At 36.6% G+C, this 15,973-nt stretch overlaps 1 protein-coding gene across 5 annotated transcripts in view; it reads left to right on the top strand.

Annotated features, from left to right (window-relative positions):
* LOC109255442 (protein argonaute-3) overlaps positions 1-15,973 on the top strand; it is a 114,207-nt gene that overhangs the window by 86,223 nt on the left and 12,011 nt on the right. For 4 of the 5 annotated variants that reach the window (XM_019430130.2, XM_019430132.2, XM_053897629.1 and 1 more), the window contains 4 exons: positions 7,200-7,359; positions 8,841-8,931; positions 13,577-13,771; positions 14,111-14,245. In XM_019430130.2, coding sequence (XP_019285675.1) covers positions 7,200-7,359; positions 8,841-8,931; positions 13,577-13,771; positions 14,111-14,245 — 581 coding nt within the window. The remainder of the gene's footprint in view (positions 1-7,199; positions 7,360-8,840; positions 8,932-13,576; positions 13,772-14,110; positions 14,246-15,973) is intronic. The other variant, XM_019430131.2, reaches the window with a different exon arrangement.

Raw genomic sequence — 15,973 nt, 5'->3', positions numbered from 1 at the left:
AGAAAGTATTGGTTTTCACTAAAAGTTAAAGAAAACTACAAGTAAATAAAAGGAAAAATTTTAGGAGCAGCTGGGTGACTCGGTTGAACATTAGACTCTTGGTTTTCGCTCAGGTCATGATCCTGAGGTGGTGGGATCGAGCCCCATGTTGGACTCTGCTCTGGGTATGGAGCCTGCCTGAGATTTTCTCTTGCTTTCCCCCACTCAAGTACATTCACTCTTTCTGTTTAAAAAAAATGAAAGAAAAATTTTATGTTACTAAATTAGCAAATGTATTTAAATATTATAATACTTAGTGCTTGTGAGTATGAAGTGAATCTAGAATTTTAATATATTGCTGATGGCAGTTAAATTGATAATATCCTATCAAAAGTATAAAAATGTGTTTGTGTGATTCAGTAATTTCAATTACAAAAAGGTGTTCAAAGGAAAGAATTCATAATGGAGAAAATTCTATGCACAGAATTTTCATAATGGTATCTGTGATATTAAAAAACTATTGAGAGGGTGCTTGGTTGGCACAGTTGGTTAAGCATCCGACCTCGGCTTAGGTCATTATCTCATGGTTTGTGGGTTCCAGTCCCATATCGGGCTCTATGCTGACAGCTCAGAACATGGAGCCTACTTTGGATTCTGTGTCTCCCACTCTCTCTCTGGCCCTCCCCCACACATGCCTTATCTATCTCTCAAAAATAAACCTTTAAAAATAAATAAAACTATTGAGAACTGGCTTTAAACAATAAGTAAGCTATAATATGTTAATAAAATAGTATGCAGTGGTTACAAATGATGTTATAAAATTCAAAATTTTTAGTGGTGCCTGGGTAGCTCAGTTGAACCGACCAACTTCGGCTCAGGTCATGATCTTACAGCTTGTGAGTTCAAACCCCAGGTTGAGCTGTGTGCTAACAGCTCAGAGCCTTGATCCTGCTTTGGATTCTGTGTCTCCCTCTCTCTCTCTCTGTCCCTCCCCCACTCATGCTCTGTCTCTCCTTCAAAAATAAATAAACATTAAAAAAAAAAAAAGCACAGAGCCCAGTGCAGGGCTCGAACTCATGAGCTATGAGATCATGACCTGAGCCAAAGTCAGATGCTTAACCAACTGAGCCACCCAGGCAACCCCCAAAAAAAAGATACTTTAAAAACTGATAAAATACAGAAGCTTGAACTCAAAGAATTTGTAAATCAATAAGGAAAGGACAAACAACTCAACTGAAAAATAGACAAAGGACATAAAACAGAAAAACAAATGAAACAAATGGTCAGTTATCTGATGAAAAGATGCTCAGCCTCATTAGTCATTAAGAAAATATGAACTTGAATAAGTAATTTTTTACTAATAATCATAATACCCATTTCTGGCAAAAATAAAAATAAATATTGACTCTCATACACTGTTCATGGGAGAGAAAGTTGGTATTACCATAGCCTCCTAGCTGACATTCTTGCCTGCATTCCCTGTAGTTCCTTTTCAGTCCATTCTCTACATTTCTTCTAGTGCAATTTTTTAATTAATAGATTTTTTTTTTATTTTAGATATACAGAAAAATTAAGCAGATAGTGTAGAGAGTTCCTATATATTTACCCCTTCCTCTGCAAAGTTTTCCCTGTTATTAACATCTTGTATTGGTGTGGTACATTTAATGAACCAATACTGATAAATCATTATTAATTGATTTATAAATAAATAAATAAAATTTATAAATCTTAATTAATGTAAAAACTTACATTAAAGTTCACTTTTTGTGTTGGACAGGCCTGTGGGTTTTGATAAATGTAAAACATCATATATATATACAGTATCGTAAAAAATAGTTTCATGGCTCTAAAAATCCCCTGTACTCCACCTGTTCATCCCTCCCTGTCTCTCCTCAAAACCTTGACATCCACTGGCCCTTTTGTTTCTATAGTTTTGCCTTTTCTAAGATGTTGTATAGTTGGACTCCTACAGTATGTACCCTTTCTAATTGGCTTCTTTCACTTAGCAGTATGCATTTAAGGTTCCTTCATGTCTTTTTGTAGCTTGATAAGTCATTTCTTTTTACTGCTGAAAAATATTCCATTGTATAGATGTATTAGTTTGTTATCCATTTAACCTGTTTTTACCTCGTAATCAAGAAGGGTGTTTTCATTGCTTCCAGTTTTTTGGCAATTATGATTGCTGCTGTAAACATTCACGTGCAGGTTTTTGGATAGACATAAATAAGTTTCCAACTGACTTGGGTAAATAGGAACACAATTGCTTTATCTTTTGGTGAGACTGCCAAAATGTCTATACTCGGGCACTGGCTGGCTCAGTCAGAAGAGCATGAGACTTTTGATCTTTGGGTCATGAGTTTGAGACCAACATTGACTGTAGAGACTGCTTAAACAAGTAAATGAATAAACTTTTTTTTTTCTTTTTTTTTTTTAAATTTTTTTTTAATGTTTATTTATTTTTGAGACAGAGAGAGACAGAGCATGAATGGGGGAGGGTCAGAGAGAGAGGGAGACACAGAATCGGAAGCAGGCTCCAGGCTCTGAGCTGTCAGCACAGAGCCCGACGCGGGGCTTGAACTCACGGACCGTGAGATCATGACCTGAGCTGAAGTCGGACGCTTAACCGACTGAGCCACCCAGGCACCCCTGAATAAACTTTTTAAAAATGGCTGTACCATTTTGTATTCCCACAGCAACGAATAAAAGTTCCTACTGTGTACTAAATCCTCTTCAGTATTTAGTATTGTCAATTTTTTAATATTTTAGCCATTCTAATTTGTAGTGTATCTTACTGTTGTTTTAATTTTCAATTCCTTAGTGACACATAATGTTGAGAATCTTTTCACGTGCTTACTTGCCATCTACATATCTTCTTCTTTTTTTTAATATGAATTTATTGTCTAATTTGTTTCCATACAACACCCAGTGCTCATCCCAACATGTGCCCTCCTCAATGCCCATCACCCACTTCCCCCTCCCTCCCACCTCCCATCAACCCTCAGTTTATTCTCAGTTTTTAAGAGTCTCTTATGGTTTGGATCCCTCCCTAACTTTTTTTTTCCTTCCCCTCCCCCATGGTCTTCTGTTAAGTTTCTCAGGATCCACGTAAGAGTGAAAACATATGGTATCTGTCTCTGTATGACTCATTTCACTTAGCATAACACTCTCCAGTTCCATCCACCTTCCTACAAAAAGCCATATTTCATTCTTTCTCATTGCCACATAGTATTCCATTGTGTATATAAACCACAATTTCTTTATCCATTCATCAGTTGATGGACCTTTAGGCTCTTTCCGTAATTTGGCTATTGTTGAAAGTGCTGCTATAAACATTGGGGTACAAGTGCCCCTATGCATCAGTACTTCTGTATCCCTTGAGTAAATTCCTAGCAGTGCTATTGCTGGATCATAAGGTAGATCTATTTTTAATTTTTTGAGGAACCTCCACACTGTTTTCCAAAGTGGCTGCGTCAGTTTGCATTCCCACGAACAGTGCAAGAGGGTTCCCATTTCTCCACATCCTTGCCAGCATCTATAGTCTCCTGATTTGTTCATTTTAGCCACTCTGACTTGGCATGAGGTGGTATCTCAGTGTGGTTTTGATTTGTGGTTTTGATTTCCCTGATGAAGAGTGACGTTGAGCATCTGTATATCTTCTTTAGTGACATGTCTATTCCAGCCTTTCACCCACTTTTAAGTTGTTTTCTTATTTTTCAGTTCTAAGAGTTCTTGTATATTTTGGTTTCAAGTTCTTTATCATATATGTATTTTGCATTTACTTTCTTCCAGTCTGGCCTGTCTTTTCATCCTCTTAACAGTTTCTAGGGGTGCCTGGGTGGCTCTGTTGATTAAGGGTCTAACTTCGGCTCCAGTCATGATCTCACAGTTCATGAGTTCAAGCCCCACATCGGGCTGTCAACATGGAGCCCATCTCAGATCCTCTGTCTCCCCCTCTCTGCCCTTTCCCTGCTCATGCTCGCACTCACGCTCTCTCTGTCTCAAAAATAAACATTTAAAAAAAGAGTTTCTAATGTTAATAAAGACTAAAAGTCTCTAATGTTAATAAAGTCCAACTCATTAATTTTTCTTTCACAGATCATGTTTTCGGGGTTATAATTAGAGCTTGTTGCAGGGCCACCTGGGTGGCTCAGATGGTTGAGCGTCTGACTTCAGCTCAGGTCATGATCTCATAGCTCATGAATACAAGCTCCATGTCGGGCTTTGTGCTGACAGCTCAGAGCCTGGAGCCTGCTTCAGATTCTGTGTGTGTGTGTGTGTGTCTCTCTCTCTGCCCCAACCCACTCGCATTCTGTCTCTGTCTCTCTCAAAAATAAATAAAAAGGTAAAAACAAAAAAAAAATTAGAACCTTGTTACCAAGCCCAGGGTCACATGAGATTTCTTCTATGTTACTTTCTAGTAGTTTTATAGTTTTTTTTATATATATAGGTTTATAACTCATTTTGAGTTAATTTCCGTGAAAGATGTACTTTCTGTTACTAGATTCAGTTTTTTGCATGTCACTATCCAGTTCTTCCAGTTCTATTTGTTGGAAGGACTATCTTTCTCCATTAAGTTGCCTTTGCTACTTTGTCAAAGATTGATTAACTATATTTGTGTGTCTATTTCTGGGCTTTTTATTTTGTTCCATTGGTCTATATGTCTGTTTATTTGCTAACATCACAGTCTTGATACTAATGTAAGTCTTAATGTCAGGTAGTGTCAGTTCTCTGACTTTGTTCTTCTTCACTATTGTGTTAGCTATTCTAAATCTTTTGCCTCTCTGTATAACCTTTAGAATCTGTTTGGAATATCCACAAAATAATTTGCTGAGATTTTTATTAGGATTACATTGAGTCTATTAATCAGGCTGGAAAGAATCGACATCTTAAGAATGTTAAGTATTCCCATCCTTGAAGACGTACTGTCTCTCTGTTTAGAGCTTCTTTGACTTTTTATCAGAATTTTACAATTTTGTATAGATCCTGTACACATTTTGTTAGATTTATACCCAAGTGTATCTTTTTTTTTTCTTTTGATACTAATGTGAATGGTAATTGTGTTTTTCATTTTCAATTTCAGTTGTTCATTTTTGGCATTTAGGAAAGCAGGTGACTTTTGTATATTTACTTTGTATCATGCAACCCTACTATAGTCACTTATTAGTTCCAGGAGGTGTTTCTTTCATTCTTTGGGATTTTCTACCAAGACAGTCATATATCCTGTGAGCAGTTTTATTTCTTCCTTTCTAGTCTGTATACTTTTAATGTAATATACACATATTTTGGGATTTCCCAGCTATCTTTCTGTTACTGATTTCTAGTTTAATTTGGCTGTGGTCTGAGACCATATTTAGTATGATTTCTGTTCTTTTAAATTGCTAAGTTATGTTTTTGGACCAGAATGAGGTCTGTCTTACTGAATGTTGTATAAGTTTGAGAAGAATGTATATTCTTGCTGTTATTAAGTGAAGTATTTTATAAATGTCTTTTAACTGCAGTTATTTAATGATGCTGTTCAAGTCTACTGTATTTGCTTCTTTTATAGCAGCTGCACCATTTTGCATTCCTACCAGTAACGCACAAGGGTTCCAGTTTTTCCACATCCCAGCAATACTTTTCATTTTCTTTTCTTTTTTTTTTTTTTCCTTTTTGGTAATAACCATCCTAATGGGTATGAAGTGGTATCGTGTTGTGGTTTTGATTTGCATTTCCCTAATAATTAGTGATGTGGAGCATCTTTTAATGTGACTATTAGCCGTTTGTACATCTTCAAAGACATTGTGTATTTAGAGCCTCACACAGTACTAACATGTATTAAGTGCACATTAAATATTTGTTGAGTGAATGAATAAACCTTTTTGGAGAGCAATTTATCAGTATCTACAAAAATGTTAAATATATATACCTCTGACCCCTCAATTCTATTTGTAGAAATGTATCCTGAAGCTGTAGTTACATAACCAAACAAAAATAAATGTACAGGGATATTATTTGTGTAGCTTTGTTTGAAATAATGAGAACCTGGAACAAGCTATAAACATATCTGTGTATGACTGGTTAGATTCTTTATGACATTTAAAAACAGACTGTTATTATTAGAAATAATAGCAATTTATATGTTAAGATTCAGAATATACTACATTATTAAATGAAAATGCCAGTTTGCAAAATAGAATGCAGGTTTGCTTTTAAAATAAATAAATTTATTTATTTATTTATTTATTTATTTATTTACCTATTTATTTATTTATTTCCATGTGTGGGGCACCTGAGTGGCTCAGTTGGTTAAGCATCTGGCCCTTGATTTCAGCTCTGGTCATGATCTCACGGTTGGTGATTTCTAGCCTTGCATCGGGATCTGTGCTGACAGCTCAGGGCCCTCTTTGGATTCTCTCTCCTTCTCTGTCTCTGCCCTGCTCTCTTTCTCTCTCTCTCTCTCTCAAAATAAACATTAAAAAGAAAAGTTTTCCATGTGTTTTATAAAAAAGAAGGTATGTATACTGAACTCTTTATGGTTGTCATAATGGCAAAGAGAAGGAAAGTTACAGGGACCTTTTATTCTTTACATTGTAAAGACTTTTTATTTTATTTTTTTTAATGTTTATTTATTTTGAGAGAAGGAGCATACATGGGAGAGTTGGGGGGGGGGGGCAGGTACAAAAAGAGAGACAGAGAGAGTCCTAAGTGGGCTCTGGCAGCACAGAGCCTGACTCAAGGCTTGAACTCACGAACCGTGAGATCATAACCTGAGCCAAGACCAAGAGTCATACACTTAATTAACCAACTAAGCCGCCAAGATGCCCCATACACTGTAAAGACTAATTTTAAGTTAAAAGTTGCAAAATAAGATTGAATGCTGTAACTATACTATAAGTATAACTGCATTAAAATAATATAAATGAGAAAATCACTGGAAGAAAGTACAATAAAATGCTAACAAGGGATTATGTGTGATATTTTTCTTTCTGGATTTTCAGTTATTATGGTTATATTATTTTTATGATGACAAAAATATACTTTCTTACATAAAGAAGAAAACAAATGGGAAAATTATCACTAACTATTTAAGCTAATCTTCAAGGCAGTATACTTTAAATTATAACAGCATTGTTTTAGTATTGTTATAATTTTTAGAGTCCTGTAATCCAGTGATGTATAGCTTAGTTTTCAGTGAAGCTTGACCTTTTTTCTAACTGGAGGTATTTGTGTTTGTTCCATAGCGGAAGTGAAACGTGTAGGAGATACACTTTTGGGTATGGCTACGCAGTGTGTCCAAGTCAAGAATGTAATAAAAACATCCCCTCAAACTCTCTCAAACTTGTGCCTAAAGATAAATGTTAAACTCGGAGGGATCAATAATATTCTTGTACCTCATCAAAGGTAAGATAAGCTAATCAATTAAATGTTAATTACTTTTCATCTTAATTTTTCTATATATCACTATATCTAAAATCAGTGTAAGAGATATTTTTGATGATTCCTGCCATGGGAGATAAGTAGACATTTTAGCAAAAAAATTTAAGGCAAGATTAAGAGATTCCCTTGTGAAAAATCCCCTTTCAACTCCATTTTTATTTAGTATATACAAATAACCTCTTGCCCAGTTAGAAAGTATTTGAGAACTTTACGTATTTCTCACTGGAGAGCTCAACTTGAAGAATTTTCTCGTTATTTGATAGTCCTCTTTAATCTGGTATTATGAGGCTGCTCACTCAACCTAGAAAGTAAGGGAAGAATTGAGGGTCTTGGGTGGGGCATGTCAGTTAAGTGAATCATTTAAGTGAGCCTTGTCAACCTCTGCTACCTTCAGTGGGACAACAGATGTTACTGTCAAATTGTTATCATGTCTAAGAGCTCTTAGGAAGAATGACATAATGACCTAGAAACAGGTGCTGGGCAAGAGACTGAGAATTGAACAACAGGTTTCCTTTTAATAGTTGAAACAACTGAGGCTTTAAAAAAATATCTTGACTAGAATGCACCACAGATAAGCATTAGAATAAGGATAGACCCATGTGTGTTTGGCACAAAAGCCCTTTTTGTTTTCTGTTTTTCCATGCTGTCTGTTAAATAGATGAGAATCATAAATGAGATGGGTATAGAATTCTATCAAGTGCACCAACTAAGAGACAATCATTTGAATCTTAAAGGACATAATTGTTGGTTTTCTTTAATGTTTATCTTTTTTGAGAGAGAACACAAGCAGGAGAGAGAGGGAGAATTCCAAGCAGGCTCCGCACTGTCAGCACAGAGTGTTATGAGGGGCTCTGTCTCATGAACCATGAGATCATGACCTGAGCCGAGATAAGGAATTAGATGCTTAACTGACTGAGCCACCCAGGCACCCCATAAAGGATATAGTTTTTTAAATAAAATGACTGACCAACTACTTTATGACTGTTAAGTATTTATACTTTTGGCCACAGGAAGGGGAGTAGTAGATTCCTGTAATCCTTTTCAGTGAAAAGGTTAATGATTCTTTTTCTCCTTGAGAGATTACATAGTTTAAATGTAAATAGATTACAGAAAGATTGATACAAACTGGGATTAATATGAGGCAGTTTATCATTTTATGCCTCTTATGAAGAATGCCTGCCCTTTGCAACCACCAGCACCAATGCTTAAGGCAGAAAATTGCTCTGAATAGGACATTGGATAGACCTATTGTGATAGCTTTTACTTCATTGAGTCAGGGATTCATGAATGAAGAGAATAAAACAGTAATTCAGGCCTTTGAAGCTGTCTGTGTAAGACCTCCTCTGTGCTGTGTCAGCAACTTGTATTTGTGTGGCAGTAGTATGAACAGATAAATGCATTATGAAAAAATGAATTATCTAACTCTTTTAAAAAATGTGTTTAAGACCTTCTGTGTTCCAGCAACCCGTGATCTTTTTGGGAGCAGATGTCACTCATCCACCAGCTGGTGATGGGAAGAAGCCTTCTATTGCTGCTGTGAGTGTTATTAGGTTTATCTTGTCTAAAGTTTAAAGGATCAACATTTTGGTTTCAGCTTTTTGAATTTTAATGACATTTTTTCTTTGAAACCAATTTTTATAAATATATATATCTAGAACCAATTTTCAAATAGTCTTTGGATTTTTTTTAAAGGATGATCATTCCCTTGGGGCACCTGGGTAGCACAGTTAATCTTCCGACTTCGGCTCAGGTCATGATCTTGCAGTTTGTGAGTTTGAGCCTCACATTGGGCTCTGCCAACAGCTCAGAGCCTGGAGCCTGCTTCAAATTCTCCCTCTCTCTGCCCTTCCCCTGCTTACTCTCTGCCTCTCTCTCAAAAAATGAATAAACATTTTAAAATTAAAAAAAAAAAAAAGGTTATTCTCTGGTTTGGGGGCTACAAGTTACATATATTTATTAAATCAAGCTTATTAGTTGTATTACTCAAGTCTTTTGTTTCCTACTTTAATTTACCTATTTGACCTCTCTATTGATTATATCTTTTCAGTTAGTTTTTATTTAAAGAGTTTATGTATTTCAGTAGTGTCTTTGCATTTTTTCAATGTAAAATTCTTCTACCTTTGTCCAGTCTAATAGTTTGCACCTGAATTCTGTTTTAATACTACCGTTCCTACTTTTAACATTTGCCTTTTTTTTTTTAATGTTTATTTATTTTTGAGAGCGCACCAGAAGGGGAGGGACATAAAGAGAGGGAGACACAGAATCTGAAGCAGGTTCCAGGGTCTGAGTGGTCAGCACAGAACCCAACATGGGGCTCAAACTCACGGACCGCAAGATCGTGACCTGAGCTGAAGTCGGTCGCTTAACTGACTGAGCCACCCAGACACCCAACATTTGCCTTTTATGTCTCTGCCCACCTCTGTGTTTGTAAAGTTTCGTCAGTTCTTTTAAGTGTAGTTCTTATAAACTTCAGAAAGCCAGATAATATTTTACCCACCTTGAAATTCCTTGATTTTTAACAAATACCAACATTTTGAAAATGTCAACATATTTTATCCATACTTGATAAATTTCACAAATTAAACTGTAAAATGTTTTACATATGTTTTCTGTTACCTTTATAATAAACTTTACATAAATCTTAAGTTACAACAACCTGGTACATTTTATTTGTCCATGTAAATGATAGTAATGTTAAAATTCTTACTTAAGATTCCAAAGCTATTTTTATTAGTGAAGGAAATTTGCTTTTATCTGTTAGTAAATTGTATTGCTTTTTATTCTTATAGTTACGCATGAATTGTCATTTCAGATGTCCTAGAGGTAGTATTGAGCCACTTCCGATATTCATAAAAATGCTCTTATAGAAGATGAAATTATTTTTTCAAAAAAAATTCAAAAGACTTACTTTGAATTTGCTATCTTGGGGTCATTTTCTGAGAAAATTTAAGCCTAGCTTAAATTTTGGACTTCTGGGTAGTCATTGTCCTTTTCTACTAAATCCATTTCTGCCAAATATCCATTTTCTTTTATTATTATCAGAGGTCTTATAAATAGAATTTATTAATTAATTCTTTTTGCTATATGGCTTCTATTCCCAAGAACTTAAAGACCAGTGTGAAAAACAAATGTAAGTAATAAATGCCACATAGTATAATAGATACTACTTTAATAGCAATATAAATTAAAATTTAGGTCACAAAAACCTGGTGTGTTGAGAACGTTGAGCAATGTAGGAAATTGGAATGCAGTATAGCAGATGTGAGGCTAGTAAGCTTTTGTGTGGCTTTTTGTGCCATACACAAAGGGGTATAGATTTACTTGTTAGTAATGAGATACCATTAAGAGGAACGAAATGGCTAGAGTTCTTTTTTTTTTAACCTATAGATGATAAAGTAGATAAAATCCTGTGTACATAGTAGACAAGTTCTAGTTCATTTCTTTAAAAACTCTTGATTATTTTCTAGTCTGACCTAACACAGAAGAGAAACATAAGAATTTTCCATATTTTGGTTTCAAGTAATAAGGCATTAAATTACTGACAGGAAGTTAGGCGCTCTTTTGAAGTACTATTTTTTATTATTTTTAATTGAAGTATAATTGACCCATAATTGCAACGTAATGATTTGATATATGTGTATATATTGTAAAAAGATGTGTACAGTAAGTCTAATTAACATCTGTCACCATACATAGTTACAAAATTTTTTTCTTGTAATGAGAACTTTTCAGATTTACTCTCTTAACAACTTTCAAATATTCAATACAGTGTTATTAATAATAGTCATCATCATACTGCATGCTATACAGTACCTCTCAATGACAGAATTTATTTTATAAGTAGAAATTTGTATCTTTGAACCCCCTTCCCCATTTCATCCATCACCCACCCCCTGCCTCCGGCAACTAACAATCCAGTCACTGCATCTATGAGCTTGGTTGCTTTTGTTTTATTTTGTTATGTTTTGCTTTACTCCACATAGAAGTGAGATCATGTGGTATTTGACTTTCTCTCTCTGACTTTTTTGATTTGTATAATGTCTTCAAAGTTCACCCATATTTGCACAAATGGCAAGATTTCATCCTTATTTATTTATGGCTGAGTAATATAATATTCCATTGTTTATATATGCTACATTTTTTAATGCTTTCATCCATTTATGGACACTTACGTTGTTTCCACATCTTGACTACATGTACAGTGAACATGGGGTTACAGAGTTCCATTTTTGAAATATGGCTTTGATATAGATCCTACACTGGAAGAAAGAGAAGCTGGAGGCAGAGTGACCAGCTGGGTCTCAGACTCAGCTCTGATTAGAATGATGTGTAGACATGGGGCGCCTGGGTGGCTTAGTCGGTTGAGCGTCTGACTTCAGCTCGGGTCACGATCTCGCGGTCCGTGAGTTCGAGCCCCGCGTCGGGCTCTGGGCTGATGGCTCAGAGCCTGGAGCCTGCTTCCGATTCTGTGTCTCCCTCTCTCTCTGCCCCTCCCCCGTTCATGCTCTGTCTGTCTCTGTCCCAAAAATAAATAAACGTTAAAAAAAAAAATTTTTTTTTTAAAAAGAATGATGTGTAGACATTTAAAAAATATTTGGGTTCCAGGGGCACCTGGGTGGCTCAGTCAGTTAAGCGTCTGACTCTTGATTTTGGCTTAGGTCATGATCTCATGATTCACGGGTTTGAGCCCTGCGCTAGCAGCACGGAGCCTGCTTATAATTCTCTCTCTTTCTTTCTCTCTCTCTCTCTCTCCCTCTTCCCCCCCGCACCCCTCCCCCGCTCATGCATGCTTTCTCTCAAAATAAACATTTTTTTTTAAATATTTGAGTTCCAGAGATTATGCTTCAGTAGGTCTGTGAGTAAAAGATATAAAGAAAAATGAAGCGTTTGAATGGGGCTTCTTTATTACTTACCTCCTTTCTCTTCTTCTCTTTAAGAATGTCTTTTTGTCTCTCTTTCCTTACTAATCTTTATATATACCAACAACATCTATAAATTAGAATCTTGTTAAATGTAAAGTGCAGGGGTGCATGGTTGGCTCAGTCAGTAGAGCATGTGCCTCTTTTTTTTCTTTTTTAAGTTTATTTATTTATTTTGAAAGAGAGAGTGCGTTCGCATGGGCAAATGGGGGAGTGAAAGGGAGGAGGGTAGAGGGAGAGAATCCCAAGCAGGCTCCACACTGTCAGTGAGGAGCCAGATGTGGGGCTCAAACTCATGAACTGCAAGATCATGACCTGAGCCAAAGTTGGACACTTAACTGACTGAGCCACCCAGGGCCCCTGAGCATGCTAATCTTGACCTCAGTGTCATGAGTTTGAGCCCGCTTTGGGTGTAGAGTTTAAAACTAAAAACAGGGGCGCCTGGGTGGCTCAGTCAGTTGAGCGACCGACTTCAGCTCGGGTCATGATCTCACAGTTTGTGAGTTCGAGCCCCGCATCAGGCTCTGTGCTGACAGCTCAGAGCCTGGAGCCTGCTTCGGATTCTGTGTCTCCCTCCCTTCTGCCCCACCCCCATCCCCGACACTCTGTCTCTCTCTCCTTCAAAAATAAACAAACATTAAAAAAATTTTAATAAATAAAACTAAAAACATATTTTTTTAATTTTTTAATATTTTATTCTTCAGAGAGAGACAGAGACAGAGCATGAGTGAGGGAGGGGCAGAACAAGAGAGGGACACAGAATCTGAAGCAGACTCCAGTTTCTGAGCTGTTAGCACACAGCGTGATACGGAGCTCAAACTCATGAATCTTGAGATCATGACCCTAGCCGAAGTTGGACGCTCAACCAACTGAGCGCCCTGATTTTTTTTTTTTAATATAAAGTTCAACCTACTCATAAGAAAATAGTTTTGTTTTTGAAGATTTTATTTTTAAGTAATCTCTGTACCCAATGTGGGGTTCAAACTCACAACCTTGAGATCAAGAGTCATATACATTCTACCAACTGAGCCAGCCAAGTACCCCAGAAAATAGTTTTTGACCCTATACTGGATCTTTTATTCTCTTCTTCACTGGGAATTATCAATTTTTTATTACTTTGAAAATGAACAGTAATAATGTTATAGTAAACTACAAATTTAAATGAAATCCATGTGCTTATTTTCAGTTTTTTATTGTAAAACTCATAATCATGGAGTTTTGATTGTCTTAATTTCTACTTTTCTTTCCTTTTTCCAACCTAGGTTGTAGGTAGTATGGATGCCCACCCAAGCAGATACTGTGCCACAGTAAGAGTTCAGAGACCCCGACAGGAGATCATCCAGGACTTGGCTTCCATGGTTCGAGAACTTCTCATTCAATTTTATAAGTCAACTCGGTTCAAACCTACTCGTATCATCTTTTATCGGGATGGTGTTTCAGAGGGACAGTTTAGGCAGGTTGGTTGCCTGGGATCTCATCATTCTGTGGTTAAACCAGATACTGTGTTTATAATATGGTACCTAGTTCTAAAGTTAGAAGCCTTAATTAGGTTGAAAATTCTCAAAAGTCAAAATCTGATGGTTCCTTAGATTTTCCCTTCTAAAAAGCTTACTATGGATGTGTAAGCCTTGATTGCTAACATCATTCTCTGATAATAGTTTAAATGGAATAAAGAAGTGTATTTAACTGTAAGGTGATAAGATTAAGAAGTCCTGAAACTAAATTATGATCTTAGTTTGAAGCATATATAAGAGAACAACTGACTATATCAAATGTTTCCATTTCATCTCCTCTAGGTATTATATTATGAACTACTAGCAATTCGAGAAGCCTGCATCAGTTTGGAAAAAGACTATCAACCTGGAATAACCTACATTGTAGTTCAGAAGAGACATCACACTCGATTGTTTTGTGCTGATAGGACAGAAAGGGTAATTTTACATCTGTTGTAATGCTATAATAAGACAAACTTACCTCAGATAGCTCTTAACAGAGCTCATAGAACACTTAACAGAGGCTCTCTGCCAAGCAGAGGTCCCAATATATACTAGCAGATTTCAACTTAGCAGATTATGAGTATAAAAGTATCCAAATAGGTTGTTGCTTTTAATTTTCTAGAATTTCTGTTAACCAAGTTCTATTCTCCAAGTATTCAAAATCCTGTTAATGCTTTTTGTTATTGTGAAGAAATTCTTTGTTTTGTTTTGTTTTGTTTTGTTTTTAAGGATAGGAGAATCTTTTTTTTTTTTTTTTAATTTATTTTTTATTTTTTATTTATTTATTTTTTGAGAGAGAGACCAAGAGACAGCATGAGCTAGGGAGGGGCAGAGAGAGGGGAGACACAGAATCTGAAGCAGACTCCAGGCTCTGAGCTGTCAGCACAGAGCCTGACACAGGGCTTGAACTCATGGACCATGAGATCATGACCTGAGCCAAAATCGGATGCTTAATCAACTGAGCCACCCAGGCGCCCCTGGGAGAAGCATTTTTTAAATTTTATTTATTATTACTTTTTTTTGAGAGAGAGAGATCAGGGGAGGGGCAGAAAAAGAGGGAGAGAGAGAATCTTAAGCAGGGCTGAATCTCAATGACCAGAGGTCATGACTTGAGCCAAAATCAAGAGTCAGACTCTTAACTGACTGAGCCACCCAAGTGTCCTGAAGCTCATAGTTTTAAACTTGTTCTTTCTATTCCTATGTGTCTTAAATGTTCAGAGGGAATAAGGTTCATTCATTTTTTAAAATAATCTTGTAAGAATTCGTTTTTTTAAAAGCTAGGGACTTGGGGCACCTGGGTGGCTCAGTTGGTTAAGCATCAACTTCGGCTCAGGTCGTGATCTCACGGTTCGTGGATTTGAGCCCCACATTGGGATGGGGCTCTGTGCTGACAGCTCGGAGCCTGGAGCCTGCTTTGAATTCTGTCTCTCCCTCTCTGCCCCTCCCCTGCTTGTGTGTGCTCAAACTAGATAGATAGGTAGGTAGGTAGGTAGGTAGGTAGATAGATAGATAGATAGATAGATAGATAGATAGATAGGTATTTTTAAAAAAACACCTAGGGACTTTCTAGAGTGATTAGTGGAAATTCATGTAAACCAACTTTTAAATAATGCTTCCTTTAAAATTCACAGAAGTTTTTTTGAGATTTTATTTTTTTAATGTCTATTTTTTTTTTAATGTTTATTTATTTTGAGAGAGAGAGCGTGCACTACTGGGGAGGAGCAGAGAGAGAGAGAGAGAGAGAGAGAGAGAGAGAGAGAGAGAGAGAGAGAGAGAGAATCCCAAGCAGGCTCTGCACTGTCAGCATGGAGCTAGACAGGGGCTCAATCTCACAAACCGGGAGATCGTGACTTGAGCCGAAACCAAGAGTCAGACACTTAACCGACTGAGTTTCCCAGGCACCCCAGAATGTCTCTCTTTTTTTTTTTTTTTGTTTTTTTTGTTCTTTTGATGTTTATTATTTTTGAGAGAAAGAGACAGCAAGCAGGGAAGGGGCAGAGAGAGAGGGAGACACAGAAATCAGAAGCAGGCTCCAGGCTCTGAGCTGTCAACAAAGAGCCCGATGCGGAGCTGGAACTCAAAGACCATGGGATCATGACCTGAGCTGTAGTCGGCCGCCCAATTGACTGAGCCACCCAGGCACCCCTCTTTTTTTTTTTTTTT

The sequence above is a fragment of the Panthera pardus genome, unplaced genomic scaffold (genome assembly GCF_024362965.1).
Source record: "Panthera pardus isolate Hobbes unplaced genomic scaffold, ASM2436296v1 HiC_scaffold_11, whole genome shotgun sequence".
Classification (NCBI taxonomy): Eukaryota; Metazoa; Chordata; class Mammalia; order Carnivora; family Felidae; genus Panthera; species Panthera pardus.
The sequence above is the reverse complement of the archived record's forward strand: the minus strand, read 5'-3'. Positions and strand labels throughout refer to the sequence as shown.